This window comes from Coturnix japonica, chromosome 5 (assembly GCF_054131305.1).
Source record: "Coturnix japonica strain WE chromosome 5, WE-NBRP24, whole genome shotgun sequence".
NCBI lineage: Eukaryota > Metazoa > Chordata > Aves > Galliformes > Phasianidae > Coturnix > Coturnix japonica.
This window is the reverse complement of record NC_140667.1, coordinates 37014579-37031531: the sequence shown is the minus strand read 5'-3', so window position 1 is coordinate 37031531 and position 16953 is coordinate 37014579. Positions and strand designations below refer to the sequence as shown.

Below are 16953 nucleotides of genomic sequence, written 5' to 3'. Positions count from 1 at the left end.
GCCTCTGGTTTATCACAGAAAGGCCACGGCAGGCAACACACAGAGGTGCACCAGCCCACGGAAGCCGGAAGGTCAGGGGAGGGGTGGCCCCACCAGCGGGTGGGAAGGGCATAGGCACAGCCAGGGCTGACTAACACATCAGGGCAATGACAGATCTGCACTTAATGATTTTCCCACCCCAACGCACCCTACGCTTACGGCAGTCAGATTTCGGTAAAGCCCAACCCCAAGTAGAGTTCAGGGAGCCCCACTGGGGTCAGAGGGAGTAGCGCAAAAGGTAAAGCGAGGACAGCACCAGCACTCAACTTAAATGCTTTTATTGACAATGTCTCTGAACAATAATAAGCAAACAATGCTTAAGTTTCATCCAAATTCACTTTCCACATGTCAAAAAAGACCTCAAGGTAGAAAAAAATAAAATAAAAATATAAATATCTGAGAATCCATCTTAATAAATAAATTAAAAACACAATAAAAACGTTTTCATGGAAAACTTATGTCAGAACATTCAGACCACCTCAACAACGCATGATCAGTAAAGTTACAATGAACATCGATGTAGAACTACAGTACATGGATATAGCTATTCATCTACCTACTAGAAAATAAAATAGAGTCTCTTTCCCCCCCACATAAGATGGGTCGTTGCTAAGAACACGATATTGCCAGGAACACAGTAGTTATTGTTAATCAGCTGCACTAGATACAAGTCGGAGATACCCAGCACCAGGTTAATTCCAATCATTTAAAACCAAGGGATTAATTAGTTAATGCTAGTGATACTAAGGAGGGGGGGAGTCACCAACCCAGCCATGTGGGACATGCTACAGACTACCAGCTCTCACAGATGGGCCGTTGGGGACAAGACAAACTCCATGCGGTTTGCTACATCTCTGGAGGAGGTATGGGCCCAGGCACTCCATCAGGCCCCGGGCCTCAGATGGATGGGGTGGGGGTGGCGGCGGCAGTGCCCTCCCCAGGCCCGGGGGGCGTGGTGAGTCCGTGGGGGTGCGTGGGCAGGGGAGGGGGCCCGGCAGGTCAGTCAGTGCGGGGCGAGCCCCTCACAAGGCCAGCAGGGTCGGGGAGCTGAGGGAGTCAGACGACGGCTCGTTGCTGCTGCTGCCCTTCCGGTGTGCGGCAGCACAGCTGGGGAAGGCGTCCGCCTCGGGGTAGGTGAAGACGAAGGTGGAGGTGTAGGTGCTGGGGCACGGGGTGCAGGTCACCACGGGGGTGCAGAGGGGCTCCAGCTCCCCGCTGCTCCCGGCGCCCAGCGGCTCCCAGTCCGACGCGTAGAAGGAGGAGGCTCCGGGCAGGTCCATGTCAGGCACGGAGCGGGAGGCCTCCCGCGGCCCCGTGGAGAAAAGCAGCTCGTCGAAGGGCTCGGCCTTCAGCTCCAGCCCGCTGCCGCTGGGCTCCTTGGGCGGCACGGCCGGCGGCGCCTCGGTCATTAGCGGCAGGGCGAAGGTCTCCTCGGCCGCGGCGGGGCTGGGTGCGCCCAGGTCCAGCGCGGTGGCGGCCGCCAGCTCCTCGGAGAAGCGGAGCTCCTCGGGCATCTTGCAGGCGGGCCGGTGCGCCGCCAGGATGAACTCCAGCTTCTCCTTCTCCTTCAGCAGGTTGGCGATCTCCGCCTGCAGAGCGGACTTCTCCTCCTCCAGCTGGTCGGTCTCCTGCGGAAGCAGAGATCGGGCCGTCAGCCGGGGCCAACTTCACCCGCCCGCCCCCACCCGCGGGGTCCCGTCCCCGCCCCGCAGCCCCCGGGATCCCGGGGCGGCACTCACCGCCTGCAGCGTGTCGGTCAGCTCCCGCCGCCGGTTGCGGCACTTGGCCGCTGCCATCTTGTTCCTCTCCCGGCGGATCCTCCTCTTTTCCTCCTCCTCCGGGGACAGCTGCGGACACAGAGGGCGGTCAGCGCGTCCGTCAGACCCCCCGCCTTTCCCCGCGCCCCGGCCCCGCTCCCGGCCCCCCATTTCCACCCCCCTCCTCTTCCCCTTAGCCCCGCTCACCTGCTCGACTTTGCCCCTTCGTCCGATGCTTTGCCCGCGGCCGCCCGGCGCCTTCAGCACGGCGGGGCGGGAATAGGCGGCGGGGGGAGCGGGCGGCGGCACGCCGTAGGGGTGCCCGCGGTTCTGGGAGGGGGCGACCGAGGAGATGAGGGTGGGCTGCACCAGCCACTGCAGGTCGGGACTGGTGGAGATGGCCGTCACGGTGGGCACAAAGTTGGCGCTGGACACGGCCAGGTCGGTGCAGAAATCCTGCTGGACATAAAGTGAAGGGGGGGGGGGGGGGGGGGTCGGTGAGCGGGGGGCTGCGGCCGACACTCCCCTCCGAGCCGCTCCCCGCCGCCCCCGGGGCCGCGCCGCCAGCGCCGCTCCGCACGAGAGCGGCCCGATATAAATATCTCTGACGTCCGCGCTGACGCAGGCGCCGCTCCGGAGTCTCCTCAATGAACTCGCGTTTTATCAATGAAGCCGCTTTACACACCCGCCGCAACGCGCAGCCCGGACCCCGGCTCCCCCCGCCCGCCCCGCGGCGGCGTCGCGGCCGCTCCCCACTCTGTCCCCGGCTCGGTTGAAGCCACCCGCCCCCCTCGGGTCCCGCATCGCCCCGACCCGGCCCGAGGCGCGCCCCCCGCACCCATCTCCCCCCAGCACCCCCAGCGCCCAGCCCCGCGGCGGCCGCGCAACGGCCCCTCACCTGCGAGTTGACGGGAGAACCCATGCTGGAAAAGGAGTCCGCCGGGGACGGGTAGTAGGTGAGGCTGTCCCCGGCCGGGGAAGCGCTGCTGCAGCGGGAGGAGGGCGCCTCGTACTCCCCGGCGAAGCCCTGGTACATCATGTCGGCTGTTTGCGTGGCCGTGCGGGGGCCTTGCGGTGCTATAGCGGAGCGCCTCGCGGCAGAACGCAAAGAGGGGCCGGCTGCGTCCCTGTGTCCGCGCCGCGTCTCTGTCTCCGCTGCCGGAGCTGCCTCTGCCGCTGGAGTATCGCTCGGCGCCAACCCTTTATATCCTGCTCCGCGTGAATCGCACACGTCACGCGGGACGCACCACGCCCGCTCGCGGGGGGGGCCGCTCTGCCCGCGTCCGCCTCGCCCCGCTCTCCCGGCCCCGCCGCCCGCCCCGCTCCGCCTCCAGGCGCGGGGAACGACGGCACCGAGGGGCGGAGGAGGCGCGGCGGGGCGAGGGGAGCGCGGCGGGACGGGCGGGAGGAGCCGCTCCGGGATAACCCCCCCCTCGCGGAGTGGTACGGCCGGTCTCGGGAACCCACTGACGCAGATATCCTTATATGGGATACATCCTGTGCGAGGGGGCGTGACTGACGGGAAGCGCTCCAGGCTGCGGCCAAGTGCGGCGCGGGACGGGACGGGACGCGGTGGGACGGGGCCGCCCCGACCCCCCCTCGCGGCGCTCCCCCGCGGCCGGCACCCCCCGCCCCGAGCGGCCCGGCGGGGCTCCGTGCTATGGGAGCCGGCCGCGGACACGCGTGGGGTGCGGAGGGGCGCGGCGCCCTTCGTCCCCTTTGCCCCGCGGCGGGAGGGTGCTCAGCGCGGCGGGGACGCGTCCCCCCGGCGGGGTCACGCACACGGAGGGCCGGGAAGGAGTGCGGGGCGGCCCGGGGCAGGGCAGCCCTCGGGGAAGCCCCCCGGGCGTCGGGACGGGGGCACGGGCGGGGGGCGCGGGGGGAGCGGCGAGGGCGAGGCCCGTCCTTTCCTCCAGTTTGGGTTTTGTTTTGATCCCCGTCGCGGCGAAGCCCGGAGACACCCACCCACGGCGGGGATGTCGGCAGCCCTGGCTCGGGGCAGGCAGAGCCGGCGGCCAGACCGCAGCCTCGCCTCGCACGGGAGCCAAGAGATCGCGGCTATAGATAGTAACAGGGAAGCTGCAGCGGCAGCGTGTTTACAGCAACAAACAGAGCCCGCAGCGCAGTCTCCAAGCAGGAGCGTCACCCGTGCAGGCTGGGATCCTGCTGGCAGCCTCTCCCGCTCTTTGAGCTCACAGTCTAAATGCGGCTCCTGATGCCGCTGCCGCTGTTGCCGCGCGAACAACCTCCGTTCTTAGAGATCTGGGCCACGGGGGCGGGAGAACTGGGCCAGCTGCTATTTCTGCGCTGCCCGTCAGCGCCGAGGGGACAGCCAAGGACTGCCGCAGCGCACGGCTCCGCCGTTCCCGGGCGAGGGGCCCATGGGCCGGCGCTGCCCTCACCGGCTCCGGGCCTGCCAGGGACGCTCCCTCCATGGGACCGGCCCGGACCCCCCGCCCCTCGCTCTGGCCGCAGCTCGGAGAGCCGCCCTCGGCGCTGCTGCCGGAGGGACGCGCCGCAAACAGGCGATGCCGTGACCCCAGCATCGCTGCCACGTCCCGGGCAGGAGCAGGGGCAACGCGCCACAAACCGCCCGGTGTCCCTCTGGCCAAACTGCACCCAGAAGGAAGTTTCTGGAAAGCAGGTGAAAGTGGAGTGAAAGCTCCACCGACAGCCCCGAATGTTTTTGGGTGCCCGTGCAAACAGCACGTTGTTGCCATCTCTACCAGTGACCCAGGGCACTGTGTTTGTATCAAACGGAAAGTGCCCAGGTGCTGCTGTGCATCTCCAGCACGTGCCGCTGAGGCAAGGGAACAGAGAAACCGAAAACACATGACGTGGGTTTGTTATTTGCTCCAGACACGGGGTGCGCACCATGTCTCCACAGCTAGTGTGAAAAAAAAACAAGAGGAAGCAAGTGGTAGCACAGGGCTGCACGCAGGCGAGGCACGAGCCCTTTGCCCGGGTCATGGCCGTGGTTCTGCGTGGGCATCACATGCACCCAGAGGGGATCTGGCCCTGGGGACCCAGGGGAACCCATCTGCCCCCCGGCAAGCTGCTTCCTGTGCCCTGGTCCCAACCACCGCACAGGAACTTGTGCCCACTTCCACACCCCACCCTAAGCAGGGCTGTGACAGCGTGGGCTTGGGAAGTCACGGCAGAGAAGTGCCTGGGATGTGTGGGACAGTGCAACCCGCACAGCCCACACCGCCTCCTGGGGCAGGTGGCAGCCATGCCCACATCTGGCTGTTCACCAGGGGAAGGTTCATGTCGCAGTGCAGCCCTTTGGCAGCCAGCCGACAGCTCCGACCCACCCCTGCCCACAGCACAAAGCATGGAGTGGTAACATGGCCTGCTCTGTGCTACAGGCCGCACAGAGGGAACCCAGCAATAGGGACACTGCTATGGGCAGTAAAGCATGCCTGCACCATCAGACAATCCACACGACCACTGGGACGCCCGCTGCAGTATGGACTTGATGGGCTGTAATGTTGTATTGCCGGTGCCCTTGCTCACTGCATGTGCCACCAGCACAGCACTAGGAATCCCCTCTCCATCTGCCTGCCTTGGGCAGAGACTGAAGGGCTCTGGAGCAGTCAGAATGAGAGCGCAGTAATGGGAAATCTAATGGGGCAGTGATGGGGCCTCCTACTCATTGGGCAGCCGAGCCGCAGTCGTGCTGGAGCTGTGGCCCCACCACCCAGCCTGGGAGCTGCCAGGAGGCTCCCACCTTTATTGCAATGCATACCCAAAGCAAATTATAAATAGTAATTAATAATCGCAGCAGCTAGGTGTGTGACAGGGACGTCCTGAGGAATAAACACCGTGAGTGGAGACATCCCGGCATCTTGTGGTCGCACAGCCCCATGCCATCAGCTGCCAATTACCGCAGACTGTGCCATTGATCTCTCCCACCTGGCCCCTGCCCGGCGCCTTTCCCTGCACTGTGCTGGCTGCAATGCTGGGCACCCGAGCCTATTCCAAGTGCTGACAAGGCTGCACCTTGCTCACAGATGGTGAAGCTGAGTGGCACGTTGCCCATCACCACGCTGCCCTGTGCCCTGACAGCCCTTGGCTCAGCCCCTGGCAGCAGTGACCCCAGAAGCAGCATTTAATAGGCTGGAACATCTTAAGCACAAAGGTCCCTCGGCTCCTTGTGCTGCCTGCACAGAGCTGGCACAACGTGACCCCTTATCTCTGCGCCGTCTGGAAAGCGAAGGCGACAGGCGCGTCCCACAGTTATCACCCCAGGGCACCGTTCCACCTGGAGAGGAGGGAAGAACACCTAGAACAAAGTGAGCAGACACCTGGGGAACTGCCTAGTATTTGAAAGTGAAGCCTCTGCAGTGAAAGCTCCTCTTCCCTGCAGACCAAGAGGTCATGGTGCTTACACAGGGGGCGAGGAGGCTGGGTAGGGCCGGGGGCCCTTCCGTGTGCAGCTGGCACTGTGGCTCTGGAGGGAACTAGGACAAATGTGAAGGAGGAAGTACTGAGATCAAGGAGAAAAGGGAGGTTGTGCTTTGGGTGGAGAGCAAACAAACCCAACTCAGGGAAAGGGACAGGATGTTGGGGATTGTTTGGCTCAGGGTAGAGAGAAACCCTCTAATTGTTTTGACTGGAGAGTGCTCCGGGGAATAGCTCAAAGGGATTTCCAGGACAAGGAATCACAAGGCTGAAGATAGCCTGGAGGAAGGCAAAAGGAGCCCCAGGCTTCACCACCACCCATTAAAACAGCCCTGTTCTGGAGGAGGAGGGCCCTGCATTGCCTGTCCCAGTGCTACTTGGGTGCAGAGAGCAGCACAGGGGGGGGCTGCTCCACAGGACAACTGTCACCTCAAACACAACCTCTTTGGGCCCAGAAAGCCCTCAGCTCCTGCAGTGCCTGGTTATTGCAGGGAGAGACCCCAGGAATGAAACACAAGAACAAGCCATGAGGGATTTGTCCTCCTCTGCCTGACGGAGAAAATACGGGGAAAACCCCAGGAGAGTGAGGTTCCTCAGGGGGTATTTAATGTATTGAGTACAAAATTCAACCTAATTAGAGGGCTTGGGGTTAACAGCACCCGTAAGAGATGTGACGCATGTAAGCAGCCTGGCCTGAGGTTTGATCCTCCCCGGGACCCTGGCTTGCCCTGCAGGTTGGCCTGGCTGTGGGGGCTGCTGCTGAGAGGAGCAGCACAACCCTGTGTGTGAACTCAGGCCTACATGGCCACGAGTGCAACAACTACCAAGCACGGGAGATGTGCAGTTCGGCTGGGGTGCTCTGCACTGCAAGCAGAGCCCGGTGTAGGACAGGGGCACTCGCCATTACCCAGGCAGGTCCACCAGCCATGTCAGACAGAAATACAGCCCTACAAACAGGCGGTGGGGCCCGGCTCCAGCTCCTCACCGGGATCACCGCCGGGCTTCCACGGCATCCCCGGCCTTCCTCCGGGAACCGGGGGACTCCCGTCGCTCTGGGAGCACCGCGGCCGCCCCGCCTCGGGCACGAGGCCCGGTACCCGGCCGCCCCCCCCGTGGCCCACCCAGGCCGCGTTGTATCGGCTTTGGGCCGGCACAACGACCCCACGAGCCGCCCGCCGCCTCGGCCCCGCCCCGCCCGGCGCCGCGCAGCCGCCCGCAGCCCCGGGGCCGCCGCCAGAGGAGGCGGGTCCGCAGCTCCGTCCCGCCCGCGGCCCCTCCCGGCCAATCCCGGGCCTGTTGCTGGGGCCGCGCCGACCGCCTGACGTTGCCCGGGAGACGGCGGAACGTTGACAACACACAGAGCTGTTGACGTCGGTGCGTGGTTTCCGTAGTAACGGACCGGGGACGTCATCCCCGCCAACCCCCCCCCCGGAGCTCGCGGGCGACGCAGGCGGCGGCGTCAGCCTGTGCGGGAGGGGCGGGGCCGCGTCGCCATGGCGGCGGGAGCGGCTGTTGTTTGTTTGGGAGGCGGCGGCCGGGGCCGGGCGGCAGCTCGGGGCGGCCTGTGCTCCCGCGGGCGCTCCGCCCGGTCGGCCTCGGCTCCCGGCAGGGCTTTCCCCCCCTTGGCTCGGCCCCGTGCCGGGGCCGCCTGGGGTCGGTGCGTTCCCGGGCGGGGAGTTCACCCTCAGCCTGAACGGCCGCATCGGGGAAACGGGCCCGGGGTAACAGTGATCGTGCTGGAAAGCTGTGTCTGTTTTGAAGCCGGGTGAGGTGTGCAGCCCGGCAGCTCGGTGTACCCATCAAACAACCTCTGCAGCGCGGGGGTGAGCTGTGCGGCCAAGAGAACCCCAGAAACAGCCACCGAGTGACAGGGGGAAACCAGCTGTGCCCTGTGACTCACGGCAGCCGTGTCTGATGTGAGGGGCGGCCCTGCCTCCCTCCCTCCCTGCCCTCGTCGTGCTGCCCCCCGCGAAGCCTCGCCCTGCTGTGCTCGGTGCCCGGCGTTGCTCCGGGCGTTGTGCAGGTGCCCAGCAGGGCCCAGGCTCCTTCCCGGGCACCGAGCAGTCCTGGCAGCCCCCTCCGTGCCGCGGGGTGCCACTGCCCTTCCCTCTGACATCAGCTTCCTCCCGTACACCGCACGGAGGTGAAGCCCGGTGCCGGGGCCTCCCGCCCACAGGCATTTCCCCGAGCACCGGGGCCGGGCGGGCGCTGACGCCATTTGGGGTCTGCCCCGAGGCCCGAGCGCTGCGTCGGCGCCGGGTGTTGCACAAGGAAAGTAGAGGAGGGAACCGCCGGGCCGCCCCACCGCGGCACCCCCGGGGCCGGGAACTCCCAGCGCCCGCTCCTGCCCCGATCTGCTGAGGCCAGCAAACTGGAAGGCACTTGTCGGCCCAGCCCTCGGCAGCAGCCAGGCTGCTGTCACCGCTGTTGGCTTTGCATCAGCTCTGTTTGTTTTGGCAGGTGGAGGGCAGCGGGTTCAAGCCCAGCCATTTTACGAGCTCTGGTTCCTGTCCCACGCCCGTGTCTGCGAACACGGTGTACATGAGGATCCCCTCGCCTTGCCGCCCGGGGCAGGAAAGGGTGGGGCCGCCATTAGTGTTTGCTTCCCAGGGGCAGGCCCGTGGTGCTGCCTTCCGTCAGGCCATGGCTGTGCGTGCGAAGAGCTGCGCATGGTCATGGCCGCCATGTGGAAACAGAGTGTGGGTGGCCGATGGCAGGAGGCACTGAGGTGCCCTGCAGTTAATGCAGCAGGATTGGCGTGCACGCAGTGCGGCTGTCAGCATAGGCTCTTGCCAGAGAGGCCGATCAGCTCGATGCCCTCTGCGCATTGCCTTGTGCCCCATCCCTGTCAGCTGTGTAGCCACGCTGTGCCCTCTGTCCGTTGGTGACCCCGCGTAGCTGCCATGCTGCAGCCCTCCCAGCCACAGGGCCTCACCCAGGGCAAAGAGCGGGGCTCACCTTGCAGTGCCACTTCAAGCCCAGCCCTGCCCTGGCTGCTGGCTCCTGAGCTCGCCCTGCCCTGCGGCATGTGGGCCAGCTGGGCTGTGACGCGCAGAGAGAGGCTCAGGGGGATGGGGCGCCCCACAGCTCCGATTCAGCCCTGCAGCATAGCGTCCTCCTGCAGCCCTCCTGCCCGAGCTGTGTATTTCCACCCCTTCCTTGTGCTGCTCGCAGGAGGACAGGCTGCTGCCTGGCTGAAAACTGAACGTCAAGTTACTTGCCAGCAAGGGCAGCTGCCAGAGTCCCTTCTCTGGCCCAGCCCCCAGCCCTCCCCACACAGAGTTGCTCCGTCGTGCCACCTCAGCAGAAAACCCCCTGCTGCTGTCAGTTAGCACCTTGCCATTTGAGAAAGGTGAAACAGCTCACAGCGACGTCAGGAGGTGGCTGGGTGCTGAGCCAAAGAGCTGGAATGAGCAGCAGCCAGGCCTGGGCCACCAAGGTGCTGGTACTGCCTGGGCCCACAGCAGCTGCCACAGGTCAGGGAGGAGCTGGGGAGTGTGGCAGTGCCCTGCAGCCCAGCAGTGAGCTGCTCCTGCAGGAGTGCAGCTCTAGAATAACAGAACCCGGTCCCTTTTCTGCTTCATCAGCTCCAGGCTTACCACACAGGTACATGAGCTCTTGTGCCAGCACCACGGGGAGGGTGTGAATGAGTGCTGAGGAGTTAGGATCTCTCAGACCACTTCAAAGAGCACCAAAATGGTGTAACCATGGCCACACAGAAGCCACAAGTTAATAGGGCTCCAATTATATGCAGAGCCTTTGTTAGTCCACGCCTGGTGCTATTCTGTGCTGAACTGCCTTGCTGTGACAGATGTTACTGAGTGCTGGATATGAGGTAGTGGGGGGCACGGTGCTGTTTTCCCCTCCCTTCTGCATATCTGGGCACACTGACAGTGGCAGACAGAGCTGACAGGGGACGGTGACCGGCTGTTCTCCTACTCACATTTATCCAGATCCTGTAATATTTTCACTTCCTGAAGCATTTTAGGTTGGTTTTGTTTTTTTTGAGCAGCTCATGTTCACTCAGTGCTGGTTCTGGTGTTTTCAGTGACCCCTGCATAGTGCACAGCAGCTTCACCTGAGGTGACACTACCTGGCTGTGAGCTCACGCAGCCAAGCCACCCACCTTGCAGGCTGGGCTGCAGCCATCCTCCTTGCTCCAACTTTTCTCTCCCTCCCTCCCGCCCCCATTAAGGGGACTCGGCACGGTTGTGACTGTTGTGAAACAGCTGAACTTCCTTACTGGAGCGGCATCCCTGCCTGCCAGCCCGTACTGGCCACTCACAGTGCCTGCAGCACTCAGATCCTTCCCTCCTCCTTGCTGACGTGCACACATGCACGCTGCCACATGCACGCATGGTGGTGGCTGTGGCCCCCGGTGGTTTCCCTGGGGCCATGGAGATACTGCCCCAGGGAGCACGTGCCAGAGGGAAGTGACCTCGAAGCTGATGAGCTGCTGCTGCCAGCATGGATGAGGGACATGCAAGGTGGACACGGGTCCCAGTGCCCAATGGGGCAGCTCTGCTGTCATCTCTCCATGGGTACTTGGTGTGATGGGGGTGGCACAGCCCCACGCCCTGCAGGTTGACTTGCCCCGGCAGTGACTGTGCCAGGCGCAGAGGCTCGGCTGCCTTCCAGGAGGTGACTCTTTAGGAAGTGAGTGCGTCTGGCCGAGCGGGAACTGTGTGGGAGCAAGGGGTGCCACAGCCTGCGCTCAGGGGGCATTAAGGAGAAGGTAGCTGGAGGCAAAGAAGCTGCAGAGGGGAGCACGAAGCTTCAGGGAGCTCACTGAGGAAAGCAGGGCTCGGCTGTTTGCAGGGGGGAATGGGATCAGGGGGCATGTTTGGAGCTGGGGAAGGGCACGAGTGACGGCTAATGGGCTGTTTGCAACTGCATCGTGACACGTCATGTTTACTTTAGCTTCCAATTCTGCATTGTGCTATTAAATTTGCTGATTGCGCAAGAAACAAAAACAAGAGGCATTCCCCAGCACTCCCTCCAGCGCATAACCCAGATGTTGGCAGACCTGCCTGCGCCACAGAGGGGAGGAGAAGGGAGTCCCAGTCACGTTGCCTCCTTCCAACAATTCCAAACCCAGCAAACCTCCGGCCCCCTCTGCTTCCTCCCTGCCTCAGGCAGCGGAGCATCACTGACTAAACCACCAGAGGAGCCACGCTTGGCTCCCTGCGGTTGGGAAACAGCCTCTGCGTGGGGCCGGGTGCTGCCGTGAGTGCCGGGATCCCCCCACACCACACATGACGTGGGGGAGCCGAGCTACTGGAGAAGCCCTGCGGATTGCACGTTGGAGGTGCCGCTGCTGCCGCTACCTAACAGAGCTGCTTCCACACCACGTGGGGGGATGATGGTGGTGCCTACACAGAGTGCTGCTGTGTGGGTAGTGCCTGTACCGCAGGCATCGGCACGGGGGGACCCGAGTGCACGTCACACTTGTGAAAACCACACAGAAGAGCAAACACCCCCATCTCCCCCTGCAGATGTGAATCTCACTGCCACAGGCTCCCTCTGCATGCGTGGGACACAGCTGGATGCTGCACACCTGGGACACAGCTGGATGCCACGCGTGTGACAGCTGGATGCCATGTGTGCGGCACATCTGGATGCTGTACACACGCACAGCTGCATGCCCCATGCATGGGTGCCATGGGAACTGAGGGGAGCACCCGAGCTGATGTTTGGTGGCAGCTGCGGCGGGGAAAGAAAAGCAGCTCCCGAGCAATGCAGGTCATGGCAGGATGCTTTATATAACCCAGAGCCACAGAGAAAACCAAAATAGCTGCCTCCCCACTGCTCAGTTAGTCTCTTCCATCAAACGTGGATAAAATTAGAGCAAGCGGTGACGTGTGCCTACGTCTGCACAGGGACTCCAGGGAGACAGAGGGAGACGGCTCAGGGCTCTGCCATCAGTGGCACGAGCTGCCAGAGCTTTCAAGTAAAATCCACCCACCGGGTTGGCTGCAGGGACAGATGTATGGATGCGGAGGTGGTGGCAAGGGCCTGGCTTCATGCCTCACCCCTTTTGGGGCAGCCCAAACGCCTGGACACAGGCTGACCCTAAGTAGGGGGTGCTGCAGCAGGGGCATTTCTCTGAGAGCTCGTCGTGTTCCTTGCAGAGCCAGCAGTCAGAGCTGCTGTTCCCTGAGTGTGACCTGCATGGGCCGGCCTCACTGTGCCTCTGGAGGCTGTGCAGCTCCGGGGAGCCCCCCAGCTCTGTGGTGCTGATTCACAAAGTGTGCCTGGAGGCTCAGGTCCTCTGAGAAATGAACCAGAAAAAAGAACCAAACCAAAAAGCTCGGTGAGAGCCTGCAAAACTGCTGCCGACATCTGAGCTTACATACCCAGATAAGGCCTGAGCCCTCCACCCATAACAAGAGAAACTGCAATTGAGACTTTTATTGTTCGGTTTACTGATCTGAAAGCAGGGAAGGGAGCCAGGAACGCAGCAGAGACATTGCCCACCTGGTCTGTGACCTTGGGCACATCTTTCCCTGATGTCCGTGTGGATGTGTGGATGCTTTAGAATCCCACTCTCTTCTTGGGGGCTAATTTCATCCTCTTCCAGCTGACAGAGGAAGGATTTGGGAAGGCGGGTTAGTTAATATTTGTTGAACACTCTGAAGACAACATCAGCTCCGAAGAAAGTCTCTATGTTCATTATTATTTACGGGGAAACAACAACAAAAAAGGACAAAGGTTTAAAATTCCTAGCCCACTCATGAAGTTAATTTACACCCTGTCCTCTGGAGTCCTGCCACCTTCCCCCCAGCTCTGTCACACAGCACACTGGGTACCTCTGCTCAGAGAGGTGCCTCCGACCCCAGCCAGCTTCTCAAGGCAGGCGCTGCAGTTATAAATAGCAGCTCAGCAAGGAGCAATCCAGGCAGCAACAGCAGCAGCTCCTCACTCTGGGATCAAAAATACCCCAAGGCACATATAGAGCAAATGAAATCTGCTCATCTTCCACATGAGCTCCTGGAGCTGAATAGCTCAGTGGAAACAAAGGGAGAAATAGTGAGATGAGAGGAAGGTACCTGTTCTACATGGTGGATCCTTCACGCTGTCCTGTCTGGGGACTGCCAACAGGACTGCCAAGCCCAACTAGGAGCTGCTCGGTTTTCTCAGGGACATTCTTTGCTAAGTCTCTGTCTGTGCAAATGCCTGTTATCTTATCTCACTGATAGCTGGGCTCTCTGAGGAATTATGCTGGAATCCAGGGGTCAAACAAGGCCATGCAAAACAATCAGCACATTGCTCTCTGCTCTCTTTTATCTATTTCTCCTTTGGCTTATGTAAGACCAAGGGAAGTATGTGTGTGCACAGGCACACTGGGGTTCAAGAAGCAGCATGGGACATCTTTGTGTACACTGAAGCAGTTCAAAAGGGGTGCCTGGGAATCAAGAGCCTTCATGTGACTGTGTACCAAATCCCACCTTCTGTGTCTGTGTTACTTCTGCAGTACCCACAGCCCCTTGATTCAAAAGAGTGAACACAGGATGCATGTGATGTTTCCAGCTGTAGCTCCCACTGCACTCATCCATGCCTCAACCTGCACACCAGCTCTTGAGAGATGAGAGAAGTATGTGTGAACACCGAGTATCCTGGCACTTGTTATAAAGATCCGGAGAGCAGGCAATAGGGGCTGGGATTCCCCCAGAGCTGCTCAGGGGGCTGGTATTTATTGCTATGCTCTCAGCTGCAATCAGATGAATGGGGAGCAGGATTAATTTGCAATCCTTTTTACGTCACTTGATGGAAGACTTAATGATGGGATTTCCCTCCAGTTATCCTGGGGGAATTAGAGTTTATTTAACGAGCTCTTGCCTCGCGTCAGTTAAGAGCCTTTCTCTGGCTATTTGAGTCTCCTTAGAAGACTTTTAGGAATACCGATTCTTTCCTAGCAGTGGCAAGAAACAGCCTAGCACATAAGTGGTCTGAAAAGGATGCTTACAGCAAGAGCATCTTTTCCCTCAAACCTTCAGCACATTGCTCTTTCATAACTGTTCTGTAGCTCAAAATAACCTGTCCTGGTAGTTGGTGTTACTTGCATAAAGAGGAAGCTGATGCCCCCAATGAGGTCAAAGGGAAGAGCACCCTGTCTAGACTTACATCCTTGGGGATTTCAGCCCTGGGCTCCTGGAAACTCCCCTGGTCCAGAACTGCTGTGGTGACTCACAGCCACTTGCACAAAAGTAGCACCAATACCAGAACTGTCCCGCAACCTGACATCTCTCCTGTATCCCACTCCTCATAGGAAGCTCCTGGGGGGGTCTTGTCATGCACACTGCAGGGCAAAGGAAATTTCCACTGCTCCCTCACTTGACCCTTATCAGTTTTCCCCAGCCATGCTGCAGCATGGATGAGAATCATCCTGCACTTCCTATCCATCTCAGTCACCTGGTTTTCTCTTCCCTCTGGCTGGAAAGCCTTGCACTGCTCACCAAAAGGCTTATACGTGAACAGTCTTTTTCCATTTCAGGTGCTGCATGCAATGGTCATCCATGTCTTCGGGACTCACTAAGCCCACCCCACTGACAGGGCTAGCAAGGCCCATCAGTTTTTGGTGTAAACTTTAGGAGGAACTTTTTGCCTGTGTAAATCTGTGAGAAAATCAGTGCCCTTGAGGTATCTCCCACCTTGGTTTTGAGATGCCTCGTGTACCCACATCCAGCCTGGTGGCCCAGCTTGGCCTCACAAAAGGAACTCTGCAATGCAGAAGTTGCTCATCTGCACTAAGTGGCTACAGAGGTTGTGGTTTTGGTGAGCCATCCTGCTCCACAGAAGTCTTGCCTTAGAAGTTATTAATATTCCCATTGCCCACGTGCCATGCTGACTAGCTTCCAAGGATAAGTGCTCTTCTCATGTGCCTGTGGAGAGAAGGGACTTCCCAGGCCTAATTCAATGCTTCCCATTCCTGCTTTCTTACAAACCAATCTCTGCCGAGGATAAGAATATGTCCTGCTGATTCAGTGTTCATCCAGCCAGCTTCTCCTTTTCACAAGGGGAAATATTTATAATCCAGCACTCAAGCCACCACACAGTGCAGCTGATGGAAGCCATCCAATAAACATCCCATCTAACTGCCTTCTTTGCTGCCAAGCCTCCTTCCAAGCTCTGCTGATTTGAGTGGCATTCAACTGTTCTACTGTTGATATATATGAGTGTTTTTTAAACCCTTAGTTAGATGCTGATCACTCTTATGAGTTGCATTTTCTTCATGTAATCTTCAAATAACCAGTAAGACTGTTCTGACCATGAAGAGATCATGTCAATCTGGAAGAATTAATTAGATTGTTTTCAATGGAGAGCCAGGACTGGTGTTGTCCATTGCACCTCATTTGTCCCAAGTGTGAAAATATATTTAAAATATATAGTGGCCCTGTGTATAAATGTCCTCTGTTTATCGTTACCAGGTGACACAGGGATATTATCATTGAGAAACAGTGACTCCATAGTTAGAGCTGAGATTAGTTTTGTGTTTATAATAGTGCTTCATGCTCTCTCCTATCTTGGTGTTTCTTTCCCAGTGTTCTTGTGCTCACTTGCTACATATAAGGAGAAAAGATCTGAGAACAATCGGATGCAAATGTTAAATAGCTGAGAAGCTAAGAATTATCGAAATCAGCCCTTGAAGAAGTGCAGCCTCTGTTAACAAACTTTTTTTGACATTTAATCATCACCATAATAGAATAAAGACTTGAAGCTTCCTACACAGTAAATGTTTACTGCTCTCATGTGCAAAGCCTACACAAGAATATTTATTTCTTAAGTGCTGGCTATTTTTTACAATCCTTTTGACGCGATTGTTTCTCTGGGAGGCTACGTGAACAATTCCCTTCAGAATTGTTCTTTTAAGAATGCTGCTCAAGTCACAACTCGTCTTAGTTGGGGATCTTTGGGAAGAGGTATTTTTAAACACACTCAGGCACGAGCCTTTCCTCATACCTGCTCCTGTATTCCTGTCGGTTGCTGTTTCCCTCACCTTGGGCAGCCATCTTCATTGAGTGCACTTTTGGCAGCATTCCCATCAGGAACAGCTGAAGGGCAAGTTTTGTGCCCAACTAGCACAGCCAACAACCCACCACCTTATTTAAGGTGCCATTGAGACATGGGGTATTTTTATTCCACTCATTTGTTTCATAGGTGAGGATACTGCTCCAATTTGTGCAGCAGCACGAAATAAAAGAGTTGATCAAACTTTGTTTTCAGCATAAGTTTGGTTTGAAGAAGCCTAAGGTGGTATTTATTCCCTTCAGTTTTAGATGTCTAGTGAGATTCTTGTATCCAGAATAAAATCCTTATTTCCATCTCTTGGAAGGGGGCTCCAGCCCCAGGCTCCATCACATACAAAGACAGAGAACAGAACCAGGCCTGGAGGGTGTGGAGTCTTCTAGGTGGGCTGCCCATTGGTGTCTGCAGAACTTTCTCCTGAAGCAGGTGCTGCCTGTGAGCTCCTGTGCTGAGGCAGCTGCAGAAACGGGGCTTGGAAATGGAAAGAGGAACAGCACTGAACTTCAGGAGGGCAGTGGGTCAAAGTTCCCGGGAAGTAAAGTGAGGATTTCCTCAAAAAGCCCCAAAGGAGCCTTGCAGGCCCATGCTGCAGCTATTGCTGGAAACCTGCCTGGCACCAGCTAGGAGCAGGGAGCAAATGAGAAGTACTGTGAATGCTCGGTTCCTCAAAGTGGTTGGTGCGTGATTGAATCCGCACTATCTTTGATGAAGGATGTTTCACTTCCGC

The 16953-nt window shown here is 59.1% G+C and overlaps 1 protein-coding gene across 2 annotated transcripts; it reads right to left on the bottom strand.

Annotated features, from left to right (window-relative positions):
- Positions 1 to 301: 301 nt before the first annotated feature.
- On the bottom strand, positions 302 to 2974 carry FOS (Fos proto-oncogene, AP-1 transcription factor subunit). 2 transcript variants are annotated; one of them, XM_085549207.1, is made up of 4 exons: positions 2695 to 2974; positions 2004 to 2255; positions 1779 to 1886; positions 302 to 1667 (listed from the first exon to the last, which is right to left on the bottom strand). In XM_085549207.1, the coding sequence occupies exons 1-4, from the start codon at positions 2833 to 2835 to the stop codon at positions 1062 to 1064; spliced, it is 1107 nt and encodes a 368-aa protein (XP_085405333.1). In that variant the 5' UTR covers positions 2836 to 2974; the 3' UTR covers positions 302 to 1061. The 2 variants fall into 2 exon arrangements, with proteins under 2 accessions (XP_085405333.1, XP_015720719.1); XM_015865233.3 differs by having other exon boundaries at positions 2004 to 2252.
- Positions 2975 to 16953: the final 13979 nt, after the last annotated feature.

What these genes read in the sequence shown, in the direction of transcription:
- FOS (XM_085549207.1), bottom strand. Translation starts at nt 2,835, where the DNA reads ATGATGTACCAGGGCTTCGCCGGGGAGTACGAGGCGCCCTCCTCCCGC. An exon ending in GAAGGGGCAAAGTCGAGCAG is followed by an intron (nt 1,887 to 2,003) that starts GTGAGCGGGGCT and finishes CTGTGTCCGCAG; the next exon opens with CTGTCCCCGGAGGAGGAGGA. An exon ending in TGACCGACACGCTGCAGGCG is followed by an intron (nt 1,668 to 1,778) that starts GTGAGTGCCGCC and finishes CTGCTTCCGCAG; the next exon opens with GAGACCGACCAGCTGGAGGA.